The following is a 22,604-nucleotide window of genomic DNA, read 5'->3' on the forward strand; positions in this document are numbered from 1 at the left end:
CCACCAAAGTTCCAACAATGAGAAAAAATCTATACTGTAAAGTCGGCTTTAAAAGGCCCCAACATGAAAAATTTGAAGTAATTCAATTCAGAAAACTAAAGGCCTAATAATAGAAAAAAAAACAAATATTACAGACATGAACTAAAGACAACCAGGCCATTTCTACGAAGGTCAATCTCATTTTAATAAGGGACTTCCGTTTTGAATTTTACTTGGAGTTCGGTATTTTTGTTATTTTACTTTTTTGTAATGTTAAGTGAATCTGTCAACAATTTACAGTATGTATTTTGAATATTCAAAAGAAACATTGATAACACAGTAGTACAACTAAGCCAAGATCATCTCTATTACAATCAATCAATAGATGCTAGGGTTTTCCTATATTCAAAACAAATATTAATAACACAGTAGTACAACTAAGCCAAGATAATAATATATATAAAAAATGATATAATCAAAATCAATTTAATAATTATGACTTTTTACATTTATTTTTAATTGAAATACATTCTATGTCAAATGTATAATTCAATGAATCAGACCTATTTTTGTGATTAATTGTATGTTTATTTAAGTAATTATCAAGGTTGATGCTTGAATTATATAATAAATAATATTGTACAATATTGTTTAAGATTGAGTGTTGTCCAACATTTTACCCTCAGGAGTACTTCTTAGAATTACTGTGGAAGGTTTTTAGATAACTTCATGGAGGCTGAAATTACTACAGAGGTAGTTCGACATGATTGTAAAAGATCCTTACATGGCATTACTGTTAAGATGGTTATCATAATTGTTGAAAGTGTTAATATTACTCCAGAGGTGGTTGCCATAACTATTAAAAGTCTTAACATTACTGCGAAGAAGGTTGCTATAACCGTTGAAAGTGTTAACATTACTCCAAAGGTGGTTGCCATAACTGTTGAAAGTGTTAATATTACTCCAGAGGTGGTTGCCATAACTGTTGAAAGTGTTAATATTACTCCAGAGGTGGTTGCCATAACTGTTGAAAGTGTTAACATTACTCCAAAGGTGGTTGCCATAACTGTTGAAAGTGTTAACATTACTCCAAAGGTGGTTGCCATAACTGTTGAAAGTGTTAACATTACTCTAAAGGTGGTTGCCATAACTGTTGAAAGTGTTAACATTACTCCAAAGGTGGTTGCCATAACTGTTGAAAGTGTTAACATTACTCTGAAAAAGGTTGCCCATACCGTTGAAAGTGTTAACATTACTCCAAAGGTGGTTGCCATAACCGTTGAAAGTTTGAACATTACTCTATCGGTGGTTGACTTTTCTGTTGAAAGTGTTAACATTAATGCAAAGTTGGTTGCCAATTCTGTTGACAATGTTAACAATACTCAATAGTTGATCGGCATTATTGTTGAAAGTGTTAATAGTGTTCCATAGGTGGATGGCATAAATTTTACTCCAAAGGTGGTTGCCATAACCGTTGAAAGTGTTAATAGTTCCATAGGTGGTTGCCATAACCGTTGACAGTGTTAACACTACTCTATCGGTGGTTGGCATAACTGTTGAAAGTGTTAACATTGCTCAATTTGTGGTTGATATTACTGTTGAAAGTGTAAAAAGTACCCAATTAGTAGTAACTAATTGTAAATCCTAAATTTTAAAGGCTAGACGACCTGGATACTTCATTTTTTGTTTACAGATGCCTTACATTACAAGGTTCCATCGGTCATATGTCTCATATTCATGATTAGACGAGTGCGTTAAAAACTATATTCTTTTTAAACCTGAATTTCTCACTCGTTATGCACAATAGGGTAAGTAAATTTGGTATATGGAATCCTTGCAAGGTCTACCTTTTTGTGAGTCACAGTTCACCGTGACCTTATTTACTGAACCAGTGATCAAGGTTAGATTTCGATGTATATTTAAGTTTTTATAAGGAATAGGTCAACAACTATATTTGTCGTATGGAAGGACTGTAGTGTGTACATGTCTGTCTGTCAGGGTTCATAAGACCTTGACCTCATTTTCATGGTTTAGTGGTAAAAGTTAAGTTTTGGAGTTTTGTCTGTTTACTATTAGCGAGAGGCCAACTATATTTGGTGTATGGAATGATTGTATTGTACATGTCAGATTGACAGGGTTTATATGACCTTGGTCTCATTTTCGTGGTACATTGGTCAACGTTAAGTTTAAGTGGTTTTGTATGTTTCTTAGATACTTTTAGCAATAGGTCAAGTATAGTTGTTGCATGGACTGATTGAAACATGTGCAGGGTTCACGTACCTTGAACTAATTAAGGTTTATATAAGTTTTCTAGACCTGCTTTAAAAAAATCTCAAAATATTATTCAGATATAAAAAATTAAGTAGGCGAGACATTTCAGCGTGTGCAATCTGGTTTTATTTTGAGGGGACATAAAAATTTTGTTTCTCTAAATATTAATTATGTACATCATGTATTGTCTTGATATATAAATTTCCTTTACACAAGACCAAGAAACAGAAAAATTGCGAGAACAGCAGGCACAGAAGAGAATAATTAACTGTCAAAAACAATTACTTAATGCTAGAACAAATAATTTAAATGTGAATAATTTTATTTCATTGCCAATTCAATTTTGCATGTACACCTCCATCTTTCAAATCTACTTGTTTAATTTTATAGACTGGTTTCAGTAATAAAACATTGAAATTTCTAATGATTATTTTCTTTACCAAATGTACAAGTTTGTTTAGATTGAAATAAAATAATATGTTTTGCTTTATGGTATGATAATGTGGTAAGAAAATCTTACTGGAACCAACATCAACAACACAATCATTTCTAAATATGCTTAAAATACAACTATTGTCTTCCAGTTGAGCCTTGCAATATTCAAGGTAATCTACAGTGCCCTAATTATCTGGTTGATTGCGAGAAAGTGCCCTTTCAGACAACTAGCACCCTTCTGCCCTGAGATTCAAGCTGGAATACTGCAAGAGTCGTGTGTACCAAGAACAGGTGTTCAAAGGACAATTTTCACAAGAGCGGAAGCTCAAAGGACATTCGTACCAAGAGCTAGTGCTCAAAGGTCATTTGTACCAGCAACAGGAACTTGAGATACATTTATACGAAGAGTACGTGTTCATAAGACATGTGTACAAATTACAGTAGCTCAAGGGACAAGAACATGGGCGCAAACAAGGTTAGAAAACGAGAGGCGAAGGATACCAAAGGGACATTCAAACTCATAAGTGAAAATAAATTGACAACGCCATGGCTAAAAAAGAAAATGACAAACAGATAAACAACATTAAACAAAAACACAAAATAGAGAAAACCAAAGACTCAGCAACACGAACCCCACCAAAAACTGGGATGATCACAGGTTCTCCGGAAGGGTAAGCAGACCCTGCTCCACATGTGGCACCCGTCGTGTTGCTCATGTTAGTACAAACCCGTTGACAGTCTAATTCGGTAGGTCACTTTCGGGGAAAAAGGGAAGGGATTGTAGTTACGACAATTGGAAGATATCCGTTGTTATCTGTGAAACGGATATTCCATAACGGTCAACCAACTCGTGATGGCGTCCGTAAAATTTACGAAGGGACAATTTCAACTTCACCACTTGGAACTCTTGGTTTAATAGCTTCTTTGTGAGCAGCAACCCTCTGTCAAGGAAATCATGATAGGGAATACAAGCTCTGGAATACCGTATCAACTGGTAGACATACACTCCGTATGCAGGCGCTGCTTGAATGTTACTACATAAAAATGGAAAGTGCACAATTGGGAAGCTGAAATCATCTCTTTTGTCGTAAAGTTTTTATTTAAATCAATGATATTTATCTACCTGTACTATATATGTGCTCTTGTACGCAGTGTGGTATGTTTTTGCTTTATTACCCCTTTGTTTATGTAATTTTTTTTTTTTTAATTTTTTTTTTTTTATATGTAGATTAGATGGCCACGGGACGGATTAACTGTTTTGTTGACTGTGTAACCTTCTGAAAATTTATATTATATTATATTATAAAGTTTTGTTTTCAACCGACCATCTATGTCAATTTCTAGGTGTAAGTCCAAGGGTGAACACAGGGTAGGTATTTTAATCGGATTGTACTTGTAAACAGAAAGAATATATTTGTAGAATATAATTTCAAATGCACCTTTTCTGCAGTGCAATTATCTTCATTTTGATTTAAAGTCAATTAACCATTCCTGAACGTAAATGATTACACACAATCACGTACATCTCTGAGAAATACCCACGATTATTTTCTAAAACTTATCGCATAAGATAAGGGAGTTAGCGTTTAAATAAAAAGAATGTCAATTTAACTTGTAAAAATGAAACTATTTTGTTATATTTGTGAAAAAAGTATTCCCATCAAATTCACTTCCAGGAATGTTGATATGTGTTCGTACATCTTAGATTTTTTTGAAATATTGAGCTGCAAGGTAACACCAAGGTAACACCAATCTGACAGCAACAACACGACACAAATTCATAACTAGTAAGTTTCTACCATACTTGATGGTCTCAAACGAAGGACATGCTACTTTCATGTATTTGCATCTCGAGTTCGTTAAGTTGGACTACTGCTGTATAGAACTTCTAAAACATGTTTTCTGACAGGCTTTACGGAAATCTTGCTTGTACCATGCATATATAACTGGGTTAATGACGCTGTTCAGCATTCCAAGGAATACGAGCCAGTGTGATGTTTCTTGAAGATTGAAATCTGTCGAATAACCATTGGCAAATGCAAACGAAAAAAACATGAATGGTGTCCAGCATATTGTAAAAGCTATTGTTATAATCAACATGACCTTCGCCCCTCGTATATTTTTATGAAGTTTTTTGTCCTCAGTTTCCATTTCATATAGTGGTCTTGTTCTTTTGTAGAATTTTCTTATCTTGAAGAAGATGAGAAAGTGTGCAACGAATGAAAGGCCATTCAATGAACAAACAATAGTAGAAGTTGTCCAGAAAAACTCGGGAGAGTAAACAAGACTAAAGCTACAGCTTGGTGCAGTATCCCATTCGTTCCATCCGAAAAATGGCGGGAGTGATAATGACATTGAAATAAGCCATGGTAAAGTAACAATAACACTGGATAATTTTTTCGTAAGGATTTGTTTATATAGATCTTGTTGACAGATAGCAATGTAACGATCAATTGACAGGAGGAATACGGTGACATGTGATGCGATGGTCATACAACCTACTACCTGAAAACGTAATAGGCAGGAGACTACGTTCTGATTCAAATGACGGTAAAATACGTAGAGAATCTGAACCCCTGAGGACATTCCTGTGAAGAAATCGGCTATTGCAAGATTCAATACAAAGACGTTTGAGTTGTCCTTGAGACTCATGTGTCTCAATACCACGTAGATAACAAAGAAGTTGCCGGTACATGCAATAACGAACACAATTTGCTGTAGAGTGAGGAAAACTGTTAGTAATGTAGGTAACGCCAGTGGTAAGCTGCTAGAATTGTTTACTAAAGACGCAGTGTCATCTGGTGTCAGGTTAAACGACATGTTGACAATCCAATCTTAATATACCTACAAAAAAGAATGAAATGTATTATAAAAATAAGAAGATGTGGCATGATTGCCAAATGGACAACTATCCACCAAAGTTCAAATAAAGTAGATGTAATCAATTATAGGCAACCGTATTGGCCTTCAACAATGAGAAAATAGTCGGCTATAAAAGGCCCCGACATGAAAGATATGAAACATTTCAATCTAGAAAACTAACGACCTAACTTATAACAAAACAATTTACGAAAAACAAATATGACAGACATGAACCAACGACAACCACTGAACTAAGGGCTTCTGACTGGGGACTTACTTACTTACTTACTTAGTCCTTGCTATGCCTTATGGCACATAGGGCAAGGACAAGTTTACTCCACTCTTCTCTGTTGTTTGCTTTTTTTCCACTGTGCCCCAGGTATATCCTCTTTTCTTTAATTCATTTTCTATAGTGCGTCTCCATGTTGTTTAAGGTCTTCCTCTTTTTCTTTTTCCTTCTGGTGTCCATCTAAGGGCTACCTTGGTCATGTCTTCAGATGGTTTGCGTAGAACATGACCAAGCCACCTCCATCTCTTTTGTATCAGCAAAGTCTCCATGTCCTTGGTGTTGGTAATCTCATGTAAGTCTTTGTTGGAGATTTTGTTAGGCCAGAATATTTTCATAATCTTCCTCAGACATGTGTTATGGAAGCTTGAGAGTCTGTTGATGTCTTTATCAGTCATTCTCCAGCACTATGAGCCATATAGGAGTACAGATAATACACAGCTGTTATATAGTCTGAGCTTGGTCTTCTTTGAAAAGGCTGTTGTTTTCCAGATGTTGCCTAATCTAGTGAATGCTGATCTAGCTTTTCCTATTCTGATCTTTATATCTCTTTCAGCACCACCTTCTGTTGTTATACAACTTCCTAGGGAATTAAATGAGTCTACTGTTTCCAGCTGTTTCCCTTCTACAAATATGACAGGGTGTCTCTCTGCGTTGAGGTACATTAACTTCGTCTTTTTGGCATTGATCTTAAGTCCAATCATTTTAGAATTTTCTTCTAGCTTTTTGGTCTTCTCCTGCATATGATCTTCGGTATGCGATAAAAGTGCCAAATCATCAGCATAGTCTATGTCCTCAAGCGTGGTACATAGTGTCCATCTCAGTCCGGTGTTACTTTCTGCTAGGGTTGTTCTCATTACACAATCAATGGCAATTATAAAAAGCACGGATGACATAACACATCCTTGCCTTACTCCTGATTTTACAAGGAAACTAGTGTCAGCTTCAGAGTTGATGGTACATGAGAAGTTTGTATAGAACTGCTTGATGAGTTGTACTATCTTACTCGGTATTCCATAGCTTCTCAAAATTTCCCAAAGACTTTCTCGGTGTAAGCTGTCAAAGGCTTTTTCGAAGTCCACAAAATTTACAAATAGTTTTCTCTGCCACTCATAGCACTGTTCTAAGATTTTTCGTATGACAAATATGTGATCTGTGCAACCTCTACCTTTTCTGAAACCAGCTTGTTCTTGTCGTAGTTTCTTATCCACAGCGTCTATGATTCTTGATATCAAAATTATGCAGAAGATCTTACTTGGAACGGATAGTATGGATTTAATGTACGGATAACAAAATCAATATTTATACCCATAAAAACAATATTCAACGATCTAATTACAGTGTTGAATTCGTAACCTTTTATAATAAGTTTATTAAAAGGACTGATAAGTTACCCCGGGACGTATCTATATTTCCGGCCTTGGTAAACAAAATCACCGTAAAAATTAGGATGTGCTATCCCGTTTGGAATAAGTTTTCTACAGGTACAACCACGAGAACGAGTTGGGTATAAACACAGTAAGACGGTGCCCAAGGAACATCACCGTCCAGAAAAGGAAAATTAACCCTTCTGTCATAAATTTTTGTGTAGAGTTTCTCGTGAAAAACAGAAATATCTAAATGTAGGAAAGGATAGTTATTGCTGTTGATATTTGATTCATTTAAAGTACCTTTGAGTAAATTTCGGCAGTATATTTAGAGAATTCTTGATTATTTAACGAAAACATTATCATCGAGAATTTATCAATTAAATGGAATTTAGACGGGTCTTTACTGAGTTTGGCGACACACTGTGATTCATAACAGTACAGGAACAAGTCTGATATTAAAGAGGAACAATTGGTGCCCATAGGAATACCTACAATCTGTCGATAAACTTTATTGCCGAAAAGTACATAAAAGTTGTCGACGAGAAAATTTACAGCTTCAATCATCTCATCACACCTACAGTAAGTGTGTCTAGAATGTTTACCTTTCTCATTAGAGAAAAGGCTTTATATGAGTTGCAGCGCATAGATTTGCATAGATTTGCTATCAGATTTATCAAACAAAAATGTAATTAAATAAGAAGACTGTGTGGAAGTGTAGTATAAGTGCCTCCATATGATGAAGACATAATCTTTCAATCAGTTTAATTGAGGTCTGGAGCTGACATGTCAGTAACTGCTAGCAGTCCATTGTTAATTTATTTATCATTTATTTAGTTTCTTCGAATTCTGTTACCTATTCTAACATCGGATTCGGACTTTTTTTAAACTGAGTTTTACTGTGCGTGTTGCTGTGTGTTTGTTTATTCAACATTAGCTAGAGATATAGGGGGAGGGTTGAGATCTCACAAAATATGTTTAACTCCGCCGCATTTTTGCGTCCTGTCCCAAGTCAGGAGCCTCTGGCCTTTGTTTATATGTTTTTTTAAATTTTGGTTCATTTATATGTTTCGGAGTTTAGTGTGACGTCCATTTTCGCTGAACTAGAACACATTTTTGTTTAGGGGCCAGCTGAAGCCCGCCTCCGGGTTCGGGATTTTCTCGTTGTGTTTAAGACCCATTGGTGTCCTTGGGATGTTTTCTTCTCTTTGGTCGGGTTGTTGTCTATTTGACACATTCCCCGTTTCCATTCTCAATTTTATAAAGAGTGGAAAAGTCAAACTTGACTGTAAACCGGATCAAAAGGACGTAATTAATCTTAAACATCCAAAGATTTTTTTAAATCCAAAAATAGTTAATTCCACTATTTTCATATGTTTTATTACAAAAAGTTAATGATAAGTTAGTGATAAGTCCTTTGATAGTAGTTAGAAGCACTGAAATATTAGTTGTAAAGCCTTGAATTAAGCTATTTAATAATAAATTGGTCTGTAATTCACATCCTTGTTCTTTGGTCTTCAATGGAAAGCTGTCCCATTAGCAATCATACAACGTTACATATTCTTATATGGAATATTCATATAAATTATTTGACTTTATAATTATAGCCGATGGACTATTAGCTTCTTTCGCCTATGATTTGTATCATCCGTCATATGTTCTGGACTACTATCTTCACCTGCTATTCTTTGTATCATCCATCATGTGGTCTGGACTATTATCTTCTCTCACAATGGATTGTAACATCCGTCATGTATTCTGGACTATTGGTTTCTCCTGCTAGGCTTTGTATCATCCGTCATGTGTCCTGGATTTGTAGCTTTTCCCGCTATGAATTGTATCATCCGTCATGTTAACTGGATTATTAGCTTCTCCCGCTATGCTTTGTATCGCACGTCGTCTGTCCTGGACTATTATCTTTTCCCGCTATGAATTGTATCATCAGTCATGTGTCCTGGACTATTATCTTTTTCCGCTATGAATTGTATCATCCGTCATGTGTCCTGGAATTTTAGCGATTCCCACTTTGAATTGTATCAGCAGTCATGTGTCCCGGATTTTTAGCTTTTCCCGCTATGAATTGTATCATCAGTCATGTGTCCTGGATTTTTAGCTTTTCCCGCTATGAATTGTACTATCCGTCATGTATCCTGAATTTTTAGATTTTCCCGCTATGTATTGAATCATCAGTCATGTGTCCTGGATTTTTAGCTTTTCCCGCTATGAATTGTATCCTCCGTCACGGCATGTGCTTTGGACTATCAGATTCTCCCGCTCCGTCATGACATCCATCTAAAAGACCAAAACCAATGCACAAAATAAAACACAGAAAACTAAAGATTGAGAACCACGAACCCAACAAAAAAGAGGGAATTCACTCAGATGCATTCAAGTACTCCGAAAGTGTAAGTACTCCCTTCTGCTAGTCTGTCGTGTTGTTCATGGGAAGTAAATGTTTGATGAAAAATTGCATGACTGCCAAACGCATTTATGTTGTTGAAAGTTGCATTTATGAGATGGTCATGAATGGCTTAATTTATGATAATAATATTATTTTGTTGTTGTTGTTATGTTATCAAGGCTACCGTAACTGTCATAGCGACAGTTTATCACACATAAGCACCACTTATTTAAAATTTACTACCCCATTTGACTCAGCGGTATGTATTCACCTTTGGTAAAAAAGCAAAATGAAATGAAGAGGATGAAACGGGGTGCTCATTTCCCAAATCCCGCTGTTTGTAATTTTTTCCCACTTTCCACTTTTTACTATTCTTTTTCCCAGATCCCTCTCTAGTTTACTCCCTATATCCCACATCCCACTTAATCCAAACTCCATGAACGCATAACAAACTTATACTACAACAACTCTTTATGATGACGTCATTTGGCTAAGAGGGATGCCATGACAGCCCATGCAACAACTCTTTCTGGTGACGTTTGTTTGGCTAAGGGGGATGTCACAACAGCCCATGCAACAACTCTTTCTGATGACTTCTGTTTGGTTAATGGGGATGCCATGACAGCCCATGCAATAACTTATTCTGATGACGTCTGTTTGGCTAAGGGGGATGCCATGACAGCCCAAGCAACAAATCTTTCTGACGGACGTTTGTTTGGCTTAGGGGGATGCCATGACAGCCCATACAACACTCTTTCTGATGACGTCTGTTTGGTTAAGGGGGATGCCATGACAGCCCATGCAACATCTCTTTCTGATGACGTCTGTTTGGGTATGTGGGACGTACTCCAGACTCCATAAATGCATACAAACAGCCCATGCAACAAATCATGCTAATGGCGCCTGTTTGGGTATGTGGGACGTATTCCAGACTCCATGAATGCATAGCAAATATCTCTTGCAACGTATCATGCTGATGGCGCCTGTTTAGTTATGTGGGACGTACTCCAGACTCCATGAATGCATACAAACAGCCCCTGCAACGAATCATGCTGATGGCGCCTGTTTGGTTATGTGGGACGTATTCCAGACTCCATGAATGCATAGCAAACATCCCTTGCAACGAATCATGCTGATGGCGCCTGTTTAGTTATGTGGGACGTATTCCAGACTCCATGAATGCATACAAACAGCCCTTGCAACAAATCTTGCTGATGGCGCCTGTTTAGTTATGTGGGACGTATTCCAGACTCCATGAATGCATAGCAAACATCCCGTGCAACGAATCATGCTGATGGCGCCTGTTTAGATATGTGGGACGTACTCCAGACTCCATGAATGCATACAAACAGCCCCTGCAACGAATCATGCTGATGGCGCCTATTTGGTTATGTGGGACGTATTCCAGACTCCATGAATGCGTACATACAGCCCTTGCAACGAATCATGCTGATGGTGCCTGTTTGGTTATGTGGGACGTATTACAGACTCCATGAATGCATAGCAAACATCCCTTGCAACGAATCATGCTGATGGCGCCTGTTTAGTTATGTGGGACGTACTCCAGACTCCATGAATGCGTACAAACAGCCCTTGCAACGAATCATGCTGATGCCGCCTATTTGGTTATGTGGGACGTACTCCAGACTCCATGAATGCATACAAACAGCCCTTGCAACAAATCATGTTGATGGCGCCTGTTTAGTTATGTGGGACGTATTCCAGACTCCATGAACGCAGACAAACAGCCCTTGCCACACATCATGCTGATGGCGCCTGTGTGGTTATGTGTGACGTATTCTAGACTCCATGAACGCATAGCAAACATCCCTTGCAACAAATCTTGTTGACGGCGTCTGGTTGTCTATGTGGGACATATTAAAACACAAATCGTATAATTGCCAAATGGAAAGAAAATTATTACCATACAATGAGGACGTGGTCCTCCATGCAAAGAGTTAGTAATACAGCTACTTACGCAAATCTTAGCCAGTGTATATAGACAGAGATACTTATACAAATCCCAGCCAGTATATATAGACAGACATACTTATACAAATCCTAGCCAGACAGATAGTTATAAATGAAATCATCTTAGAAACCGGGATTATTTTTTTACGCCAGACGCGCGTTTCGTCTACAAAAGATATAAGCTCGACACGATAACTGGTACTTGATCAGCTATACATGTAGTTTATAATCTTGTCGTGATTATATTTAATTCAATACACGATATAGCTTTCACTTGATTCTTTTATTTCATGTATTATATGTATGGTGTGGATTGAAATGTGTATTTTGTTTTAGCTCATTAAGTAATTATCGAAGGAATCAGTTTACGCGTTAAATATGTGTTATGAAAATAAAGAAGAAAACTACATCTCCAGCTCTATCTCCCATGAAAGGAACACGAAAACTGTATATGTATCTCTCACCAGAAGAGTACAAAACAATATCTTTATTTTCATCCAGAAAGAGCACGAACACGACATCTCTATCTCGAATCAGAAAGAGCACGAAAACGATATCTCTATATCTAATCAGAAAGAGCACGAAACGATATTGTTATCTCTAATCAGAAAGAGCACTAAAATGATATCTCTCTATCTAATCAGAAAGTAAAGCACGAAAACGACATCTCTATCTCTAATCAGAAAGTAAAGCACGAAAACGGCATCTGTATCTCTAATCAGAAAGAGCACGTAAACGACATCTTTATCTCTAATCAGAAGGAGCACGAAAAATGATATATCTATATCTAATCAGAAAGTAAAGCACGAAAACGATATCTCTATATCTAATCAGATCAATGGAAGGACAAACATTACCACAGAAGCTATCACAGGAAGGAGAGACATTACCTCAGAAAATGCCAATGGAAGGACAAACATAACCACAGAAGCTATCACAGGAAGGAGATACATTACCTCAGAAACTGTGAATGGAAGGACAAACATTACCACAGAAGCTATCACAGGAAGGAGAGACATTACCTCAGAAACTGTGAATGGAAGGACAAACATTACCACAGAAGCTATCACAGGAAGGAGAGACATTACCTCAGAAACTGTGAATGGAAGGACGAACATTATAACAGAAGATGTCACTAGAAGGACAGACATTACCTCAGAAACTGTGAATGGAAGGACGAACATTATAACAGAAGATGTCACTAGAAGGACAGACATTACCTCAGAAACTGTCAATGGAAGGACGAACATAACTAGTATAACAGAAGATGTCACTGGATGGACAGACAATACCTAAGAAGCTGCCAGTTGCTACTGAAATGGTAGATTGACCTCAGATACATTTATACTGAAAGGACAGATATGATCTCAGATACTGTCACTGAAATTACCAATATTACATCAGATAGCGTCTTTGAAATAACAGATATTACCTCATATAACGTCACTTGAAGGACAGACATTATCTCAGAAACTGTTAGTTGTCACAAAAATGACAGACATCATCTCAGAGATATCATGTACATATAGACTTGCATTCTCTCACAAACAGTCACTGGAATGACAGATTTACTCAAAATGCCATCACTGGAAGGACTGATATTACCCAGAAACTTCCTGGATACAGAAATTATATCAAAACCCTATTTACAGATGACTCGTGCACAGTCATTTTGATTGAGGAATGAGATCACATTACATGAATCAAGCACACAGAAACAAAGTAAAAGTAAACCCATCTATAACATTGGCGCAGTTATATGCTTGTTTTATTGGCGCAAATGAATCCTACAGTTTTCAAAATATAGTGGCGCAAACGAAGTATTGGCGCAATTAAATTGTGGCGCAAATGATTTTTTTTTTGGCGCAAAGGGATATCGGCCGCTGTTTTAATCCAGGTTTGATCCGAATGAGTTAATCCGGATTACATCTATGTACCGTGAACGTCTTAACGGGGGTGAACCCGGGTTATATTTACCTCTCATTTTAGTAGTAGTTAATGTGGGGTTAACTCGGTTTAATTGCCTCGCCTTCTATATATGGACGTAACATGGAGTTAGTGTGGGGTGAACGTGAACTCGGTTTAATTGCCTTCTTTATATGGACGTAACATGGAGTTAGTGTTGGGTGAACGTGAACTCGGTTTAATTGCCTTCTATATATGGACGTAACATGGAGTTACTGTGGGATGAACGTGAACTCGGTTAAATTGCCTTCTATAAAAAGACGTAATATGGAGTTAGTGTGGGGTGAACGTGAACTCTGTTTAATTGCCTTCTATATATGGATGTAACATGGAGTTAGTGTGGGGTGAACGTGAACTCTGTTTAATTGCCTTCTATATATGGATGTAACATGGAGCTAATGTGGGGTGAACGTGAACTCGGTTTAATTGCCTTCTATATATATTGACGTAACAATGAGTTAATGTGGGGTGAACGTGAACTCTGTTTAATTGCCTTCTATATATGGACGTATCATGGAGTTAGTGTAGGGTGAACGTGAACTCGGTTTAATTGCCTCGCCTTCTATATATGGACGTAACATTGAGTTAGTGTGGGGTGAACGTGAACTCGGTTTAATTGCCTTCTTTATATGGACGTAACATAGAGTTCATGTGGGCTGAACGTGAACTCGGTTTAATTGCCTCGCCTTCTATATATGGACGTAACATGGGAGTTAGTGTTAAGTTGTTTGCCTACTTCATTCGTAATTACAGAAGCTAGAAATTAAGTAAGTAAATTTTTTATTCAGCCATGCTGGATCTATGCGATCACTCTGTTTTTGGAGATGGTGCAGAATACTAAGTTGAAGACATGTCATGAAACTAATTATGTGTTTTTATGACTTGCAGAAACTTTCTACACCATTTTAATCATCAACTGCCAACTGTTGACATGTTATTTGCCCTTAAATTAAGAAAAGATTGGTTGAACATCCCTTTTATTTTAGATATACACTTGCATATAGTTCCTTTGTAAATCAAAATTTATAATGATTTACTATTTATGAAATAAATTGAAAAAGTATTTTCACATCAATTGAATCAGTTGATAACAATTTTGAAAGTATTATATTATTATCTTATGCTTGTGTAAGTTTTTGTTCTATGAAACTTAGGTCAACATGTGTGTTAATATATCTTAGTTGATTCCCACACTTTTTTTAAATGGTTTTACTCCAATTCTTTCCATAGGCAAGTAAGTGTCAGTATGATTATAAATTGTCATGATTTTCAAATAATTAAACTCAAAGGTGTAAGTATTGATTGGAAACAACACCAGTCTTAATTCACCACATTTAATATCTCATGACCTGTTACATAATTAAATAGGCACAATTTATTACACACCTAACTGAATACACACATTCTTGACCGCAATATTAAACCTACATATGTATTATTATTTATCTAAACTACATTAAAATATTCTGTTACTTTTGCTAGCTAGCTGAATGATTAATCAGACGTGGTTTTTTTCAAAGAAAAGACAAAAAATGTAAAATTATGTATAAAAAATGCAAGCAAATTTTATTTCACTTGTAAAATCAGTGTCATTATCATCTGACATAAGTCAATATTCAAGATCTAATAAATTAGTTACAATTATCAGAAATTTGGTTGAAACAATAAACAAAATTGCTTAACTCTTACTTGAGCATTTTCTGCAATAAAATTTATTTGTTTGTTCTACATTTATATCCCATTATATTGCTATTTAACAGTAATTGGAAATATCTCAGCATTAGGTATTTGTACATTTAAATTTGAATACAGGAAATGTATTTTTTCTTAATGAAGAATGAACACCAATTTAGATAAAAATTAGTTATTATTTTTTTTCATTTTTGTCGTTGAGAAAGTGCATTTCCAAGACCTCTTTCTGGAAATGATTAAGCCAGTTATAATTAATGGCATATACAAAAATATATTACTTGTTTGACGATTTCCCTTTCCATTCTTGTCAATACCATATAGAAATTTAACACTAAGATTGGAAATGAAAAGAGAAAAAAGTGTTGAAAAAAGTATGGTCAGAAAGAATATCAGACTAGTTATGAATATGGCTGGATCACAAAATCGACGATGCTTTGATTAGTTAGAGCCGGCACATATGTGCAATCAACAATAAACATGAGGTTAAGATAGCTCCGACTATAACACATATAAAAAAACATCACAATAAAACAAGGTTTCAACTTATGCTAGTATAGAACACATATGTTTAAAAATGTTAGCACCTTTAATTATCACATAAGATTAGCACACATAAGCATCAGATTGAAATAAAACCAACCATGGGTAAAAAGCACTTCTTAAATGGCATATAGGCACATAAATCATAATTTAGAACAGAGCAATGAGGTTATAGCAAATTTTAAAATTCACAACAAGCATATAGAAAGGCATACCAATAAGCATATAATGTTAAACAGTTAGCAAAATGTAAAGCAGAAATTAAAGAAAGCAGAAAAATAATTTAGCCGTGAGACAGCAGAGATAAGTATTTACAGGAACTGCAGAAGCAATAATGTCTACCATACCTTCTAAAAATGTAAATTTTAAAATGGTCAAATGATGCTATGTTTCTGGCCTCAATTTGTCAGTGTATTCCAAAGTCGCGCTGCCTTATATCTTAAAGAATTCTTACCATTCAGATCAAGGGGACGAAACACAAGAATCAGTGGTAAACCAAAAAATGCGGGTCTTACGTGGAACGCAGAGAAGACAAAAAAAACTAGCTATGTTTGGAGAGAACAAAACAGGAGATTAATTCCATCCTGGTTGATGACACCGGTTCCCTACGAACCGATCAGGAATGCGGAAAAAAATATCAGATTTTGAAATGATGCAAAGTTCTGTGGTGTATACAACGGGTAGATACGAGTAACAAATTTGGCGCATACTATTTTTAGGAGGTTTAGCTAGTTATAAAACCAGGTTTAACCAATCATTTTCTTCGGGAAATACCTGTACCAAGTCAGGAAAATGACAGTTGCTTTTCATTCGGATCGATAACGTTTAATTTTGTCAGTTTTTATGGATTTCCCTTTTTACAGAGGATGACCTTGAGGTCACTCCGATGTTTTGCTATCGCCTAAATTTCCATTATGCAAATTAGTTTTGGGATTTCAACCGATCTATAAAAGTTATAGATCCGCGGTCATTACAAGGGAAAAAAGTGCATTTTTATACCTGCGATTCCGTTCTCCGTTCGTACGATGTTTCATCAAAAAATGGAATCATTTCATTTGTTGATTTAGTACTGAAAATTTGACTGAATTATCTCCTTATTAAATACGGTTTTATATGTTTAATAGGTGTTTAAGAAAGAGGTCAGGTGCTCATGTTCATTCATAAAATTATCGTTCATTCATGAATTTATCGTAAAATCAAAATCACTACACAGGGTCACACAGGTTGTATACGTAGTCAAATGATTACCTGTATAGTATCTAAAAATAGACAAACTTAACTGACTCCCCTTACTGTAGTGTGTGATAACATTTTGTGAGGGAATTCGATGTTTGCTATACCACTGTTCATTTCAACGCACTTTATGACGATACCACTTTATCAATATGAATGAAATTTTTTGCAGTGTTTTAAGAAATAATTTTACTTTAAAATCGCGTATCATTTGTGAACTATTAAATGTTTTACAAGGACGAATTTCCTGTATAAAGTCAATAATTGTGTGAACTTTTGAAGCCCAAACTTTTTATAGCCTTAAATACGCTAATGAAAGATCCGAAAACTATACCCATACAGAACGACATATTTTTGAAATTGTAGCAAAACTTTTGGTTGACAAATTTTAATTCGTTATAATTGCATAAATATTAACTTGAAATATCTGTCATTTTCTCCCTACCCAGTTTACCTCTATTACTCATTATGATGTGGACATGACATTGTTATTGAATCTTATGCAATTTGATTGGATTAAGTTATTATTAGATTACCTTCAAACTGTTCATGCTTTTTCGTACGAGTATATTGATTAAATCAGAGCGTGCATGAATGTGTACAGAAAATTAAATGACCTGCAAACTGGACACTGGACCAGTCCATATTATGTTTTATCAATGAATAGATTTTTTTTTTATTTCCCAAATTACAGGGCCCATAAAGGGCATAAAATCAGATACAATTGATTTACATTATTGGTAACAACAACAATAATAGCGGCATACAAATAGATATTTAGTATATAAGCATTGGTCAGAATCAGATGAATGAAACTTAAGGTATGAAAGGTAACAATTGCCACTTTTTATCTTTTCACATAATTTTCCACATACACATTAGATAAATTATTTTTGATAGCCTATTGCGGAGAAAAAAGAGAAAGTTTACTGTATTAACGTTCTATTCCATTAAATACGCCATTTTTCGAAGATAAATGCAGAATAACATTTATGCACGGCTACGCCAGGTAAAATTGTTGTTTATCCTAAAAAAATAATACAATTTTCAGTTTCATTAGAATATTATAATAATAATAAATCCCAAATTTATGTAGTCATTAGATAAAGTCCTTATATGTCCGATCTGCCTATTTTTGGACATCAAAAGACAATACGATCGTTTTAAGGTCAATTTCGTCTACCTCACACAATCTTGTTAGGCACTATAATGAAATGGACCTGAAATTTATTTCACATGTTTCCTGAAAATTGATAAATATCAAAGCAACATAGAGCTGTTTGTTCTAGTTCATATAATGACAATTTAATGTCATGTTTGTTTGTGATGACCCCCCTTTTCGGGATTGCATCAGAATTATAGTTATCTCGTATCGCATGAGGATGACACATGTCAACTGAGCAATTATGTTTGGGACTTAGTTTTAAGAAATGACGTCAAAGTAACATTATGAAAATATTTTTAGTAAGCTGAAATATATATTTATTTTTTACATGTTTATGTCTTGTAAGATATTTTATTTCTGTCCCGTTTTTCAACATTTGCGTCTGGAAAGTTGAAATGTTTTAACTGAATGGTTAATTTAAATTAATTATGAAAATGGTTAAAATTAAATCAATAAAGGAAATTATTGCCCAGTTACAAACACTACCAGGGGATAATCCATAACATGTTGTCTCCTTGTGAAATATAAAACATATTTAAAATGATTTCCTGCTAAAGTCTTATATTGATATAAAGTTAAAACCGTCTTGCTTCTCACTAGTCAACACTCCTGTCCTGTCAGGTTTAATTCTTATATATATGGATGAAAAATAAAAGTCCACAAAACATTAACATGGCAGCAATTGCTTTTACAGCCTTTAAGACTTTGATTTTTTTTACAGAAGAGTGTCCACCATACACTTGCATTACACTATAACAATAGTAGAATAGTATGATATACAAATAGATGAAAATTATATATACATGCAACCGTAATATTAACATAATATATAACAACAAACCAGTGTATTCTTTGGAACTATTATTATATTAGTATAATAGTCTAAGGTATACTGATTTGTATCACTACATTATAATAGTTATTACGGTGAGGTTGAATTTCCTGTCATTTATTCATCATCCAAGCACGAACTTGTATAAGAAAAAAAAAATCTCTGTAAATTAACCTCAGTTTCAGGTATAGAGATGTGATCTGTTTCTGTGACATGTGCTTTTGACCATCCACAAGAACCTGCGGTCATCCGATGTTCAGTACTTCAGTACTTTGATTTGAATTTACCTTGGAGTTCGGTATTTCGTTAAATAAGAAAATCCAAAAGTCGGTTGATGTTTAACTAGAGTGCACCGGGGTTATTAATTCGCATTGACTACCTGGGTTCGATCCGGATCAGATTTCATAGTGTGAACAAGGTATGGATGGAATTAGAATATTCACTTTATAACAACAACAACAAAAAACGATCTAAATTGTAAATATTAGTTATATGATCATCAATATCATATTTTTGAATTACTAAAACAATAACTTACCTTTACAAAATGAATTACCTGTAATTATGATGTAGGTTTACTTTGCATGTTTAAGGAGTGTAATCATCATTAATGATTATGTATGTATTACCATGGAAGAACTTCTACTCTATTACATAGATGCATATAAGTGTATTTTTTCAATCTGTTTTTGGACAAGTTGTTTTTGAAGTAATCTACTTAGCCATTCGATATAATGTTGAAAATTAGCGCTTTATCAATAACAATATCTATATCCCCTCAGATTGGTGTCCATCTCCATGTTTTGTAAGTAATCTGACTTACAAAACTGCCATCCCTTGACATCTAATCAGCTACCAAGTCTATAGAGGAAATCTGCTATCTCCATGTTTTGTAAGTAATCTGACTTACAAAACTGTCATCCCTTGACATCTAATCAACTACAAAGTCAATAGAGGATATCTCCTACTAACTGCCATCCCTTGACATCTAATCAGCTACAAAGTCAATAGAGGATATCTGCTACTAACTGCCATCCCTTGACATCTAATCAGCTACAAAGTCAATAGAGGATATCTGCTACTAACTACCATCCCTTGACATATAATCAGCTACAAAGTCAATAGAGGATATCTGCTACTAACTGCCATCCCTTGACATCTAATCAGCTACCAAGTCAATAGAGGATATCTGCTACTAACTGTCATCACTTGACATCTTATCGGCTACTAGGTCAATAGAGGATATCTGCTACTAACTGCAATCCCTTGACATCTAATCAGCTACAAAGTCAATAGAGGATATCTGCTACTAACTGCCATCCCTTGACATCTAATCAGCTACAAAGTCAATAGAGGATATCTGCTACTAACTACATCTAATCAGCTACAACGTCAATAGAGGATATATGCTACTAACTACCATCCCTTGACATCTAATCAACTACAAAGTCAATAGAGGATATCTGCTACTAACTGCCATCCCTTGACATCTAATCAGCTACCAAGTCAATAGAGGATATCTGCTACTAACTACATCTAATCAGCTACAACGTCAATAGAGGATATATGCTACTAACTACCATCCCTTGACATCTAATCAACTACAAAGTCAATAGAGGATATCTGCTACTAACTGCCATCCCTTGACATCTAATCAGCTACAAAGTCAATAGAGGATATCTGCTACTAACTACCATCCCTTGACATCTAATCAGCTACCAAGTCAATAGAGGATGTCTGCTACTAACTGCCATCCCTTGACATCTTATAGCTACACAGTCAATAGAGGATATCTGCTACTAACTGTCATCCCTTGACATATAATCAGCTACAAAGTCAATAGAGGATATCTGCTACTAGCTACCATCCCTTGACATCTAATCAGCTACAAAGTCAATAGAAGATATCTGCGACTAATTGCCATCCCTTGACATCTAATCAGCTACTAAGTCAATAGAGGATATCTGCTACTAACTACCATCCCTTGACATCTAATCAGCTACAAAGTTAATAGAGGATATCTGCGACTACTTGCCATCCCTTGACAAATCGTGATAAACATTACAGGAAATACAAGTCACTTTCCATGATATGAAATTTACCCCCGATGTGCAGCGGCCGATATTACATTGCGTTCGTAACTCTAGTATGCTTCGATACGTACTGTTTCCATGGTTTCTTATTTTTTTGCTTGTATTTGTGTTGTTGTTATCTGTCATATTTTAAAGTAAAGATCCTTTTTGTACTGATTTTAATCGTATGTGCTTATTTTATTTGTCACTGATTGGGATTAAAGGTGGAGGATGTCAAAAGCCTAGTTTATCCCTGCCACAACTTCATGACTCAAGTTATGAACCTTTTTTGTCACACATGTTCATGTTCATAACTCAAGTTATGAACCTTTTTTTTGTCACAAACTGTTATTCCTTGTCACATCATTCCTAGAATAGTTAAAATACAAGTCAGATGCCATATCCATAAAACTATCATCCTGTACAAATCATACTAGTATATAAACTTCAATAGTAAACTGCAGGAGGAGTTGATTGCACAAAATCTGTACCTTCTTTTGAAAATATTCCTGAAAAAAGACTAAGTTCCCGAAGTCAGAAAAAATGGGTGTAGGGTTTCAAACAGTTCTGGAATAGCAGGTCCACAGCTTCAATATGAAGTTTCAATGATCTGGGTTACAAATGTAGGAGGAACTAATTTCACATAATTTGTACCGGCTTTTGAACATTCTGCTACGAAATAACTTTTAACAAATTTCCCAAGGCTAAATCAATATAGCAGGTGTATATCTTCAATATGTCTGCAATCTATCGGTTCAGTTGCCCTAGTATGAATGAGTGCGAAACAATTGAAAACGAGAAAAGCAACGGCCTGATTAATGATAAGACAAGAAATTAAAAACAAATATGACAAATACCAACCAACGACTACCACTTTATCACAGGTTCCAAACTTGGGACAGCTCAGATAAAATAACTTGTAAAACTTAGCTGGTTTTTGCGCTTCATCAAACCATGATAATTGCGTCGAGTAATTTTACAGCTTATTAAGGGCCACTTCCGATAAGACCGGTTCATTTTGTTCATTCCAATTTCATTGCTAAATCAATATAGCAGGTGTATATCTTCAATATGTCTGCAATCTATCGGTTCAGTTGCCCTAGTATGAATGAGTGCGAAACAATTGAAAACGAGAAAAGCAACGGCCTGATTAATGATAAGACAAGAAATTAAAAACAAATATGACAAATACCAACCAACGACTACCACTTTATCACAGGTTCCAAACTTGGGACAGCTCAGATAAAATAACTTGTAAAACTTAGCTGGTTTTTGCGCTTCATCAAACCATGATAATTGCGTCGAGTAATTTTACAGCTTATTAAGGGCCACTTCCGATAAGACCGGTTCATTTTGTTCATTCCAATTTCATTGCTAAATCAATATAGCAGGTGTATATCTTCAATATGTCTGCAATCTATCGGTTCAGTTGCCCTAGTATGAATGAGTGCGAAACAATTGAAAACGAGAAAAGCAACGGCCTGATTAATGATAAGACAAGAAATTAAAAACAAATATGACAAATACCAACCA

At 35.4% G+C, this 22,604-nt stretch overlaps 2 protein-coding genes and 1 long non-coding RNA gene across 4 annotated transcripts in view; 2 read left to right on the top strand and 1 right to left on the bottom strand.

The window, feature by feature from the left end:
• The first annotated feature begins 830 nt into the window (after positions 1-830).
• Positions 831-2,738, top strand: LOC127700006 (uncharacterized). Of its 2 annotated transcripts, XR_007981350.1 has the most exons (3): positions 831-906; positions 991-1,074; positions 1,117-2,738. It is a non-coding gene; the product is annotated as an uncharacterized LOC127700006 (long non-coding RNA). The 2 variants fall into 2 exon arrangements; XR_007981349.1 differs by having other exon boundaries at positions 991-2,738.
• A 1,492-nt stretch (positions 2,739-4,230) lies between these two features.
• LOC127700021 (mu-type opioid receptor-like) lies at positions 4,231-5,505 on the bottom strand. The gene has a single exon (XM_052203460.1). The coding sequence runs from the start codon at positions 5,503-5,505 to the stop codon at positions 4,555-4,557; it is 951 nt and encodes a 316-aa protein (XP_052059420.1). The 3' UTR covers positions 4,231-4,554.
• A 4,992-nt stretch (positions 5,506-10,497) lies between these two features.
• The window catches only part of LOC127700022 (lysosomal alpha-mannosidase-like), a 76,719-nt gene continuing 64,612 nt past the window's right edge, over positions 10,498-22,604 (top strand). Inside the window, exons 1-2 of the mRNA XM_052203461.1 lie at positions 10,498-10,512; positions 12,368-12,736. Of these exons, the coding sequence (XP_052059421.1) occupies positions 10,498-10,512; positions 12,368-12,736 (384 nt within the window). The remainder of the gene's footprint in view (positions 10,513-12,367; positions 12,737-22,604) is intronic.

The sequence above is a fragment of the Mytilus californianus genome, unplaced genomic scaffold (genome assembly GCF_021869535.1).
Source record: "Mytilus californianus isolate M0D057914Y unplaced genomic scaffold, xbMytCali1.0.p SCAF_46, whole genome shotgun sequence".
Classification (NCBI taxonomy): Eukaryota; Metazoa; Mollusca; class Bivalvia; order Mytilida; family Mytilidae; genus Mytilus; species Mytilus californianus.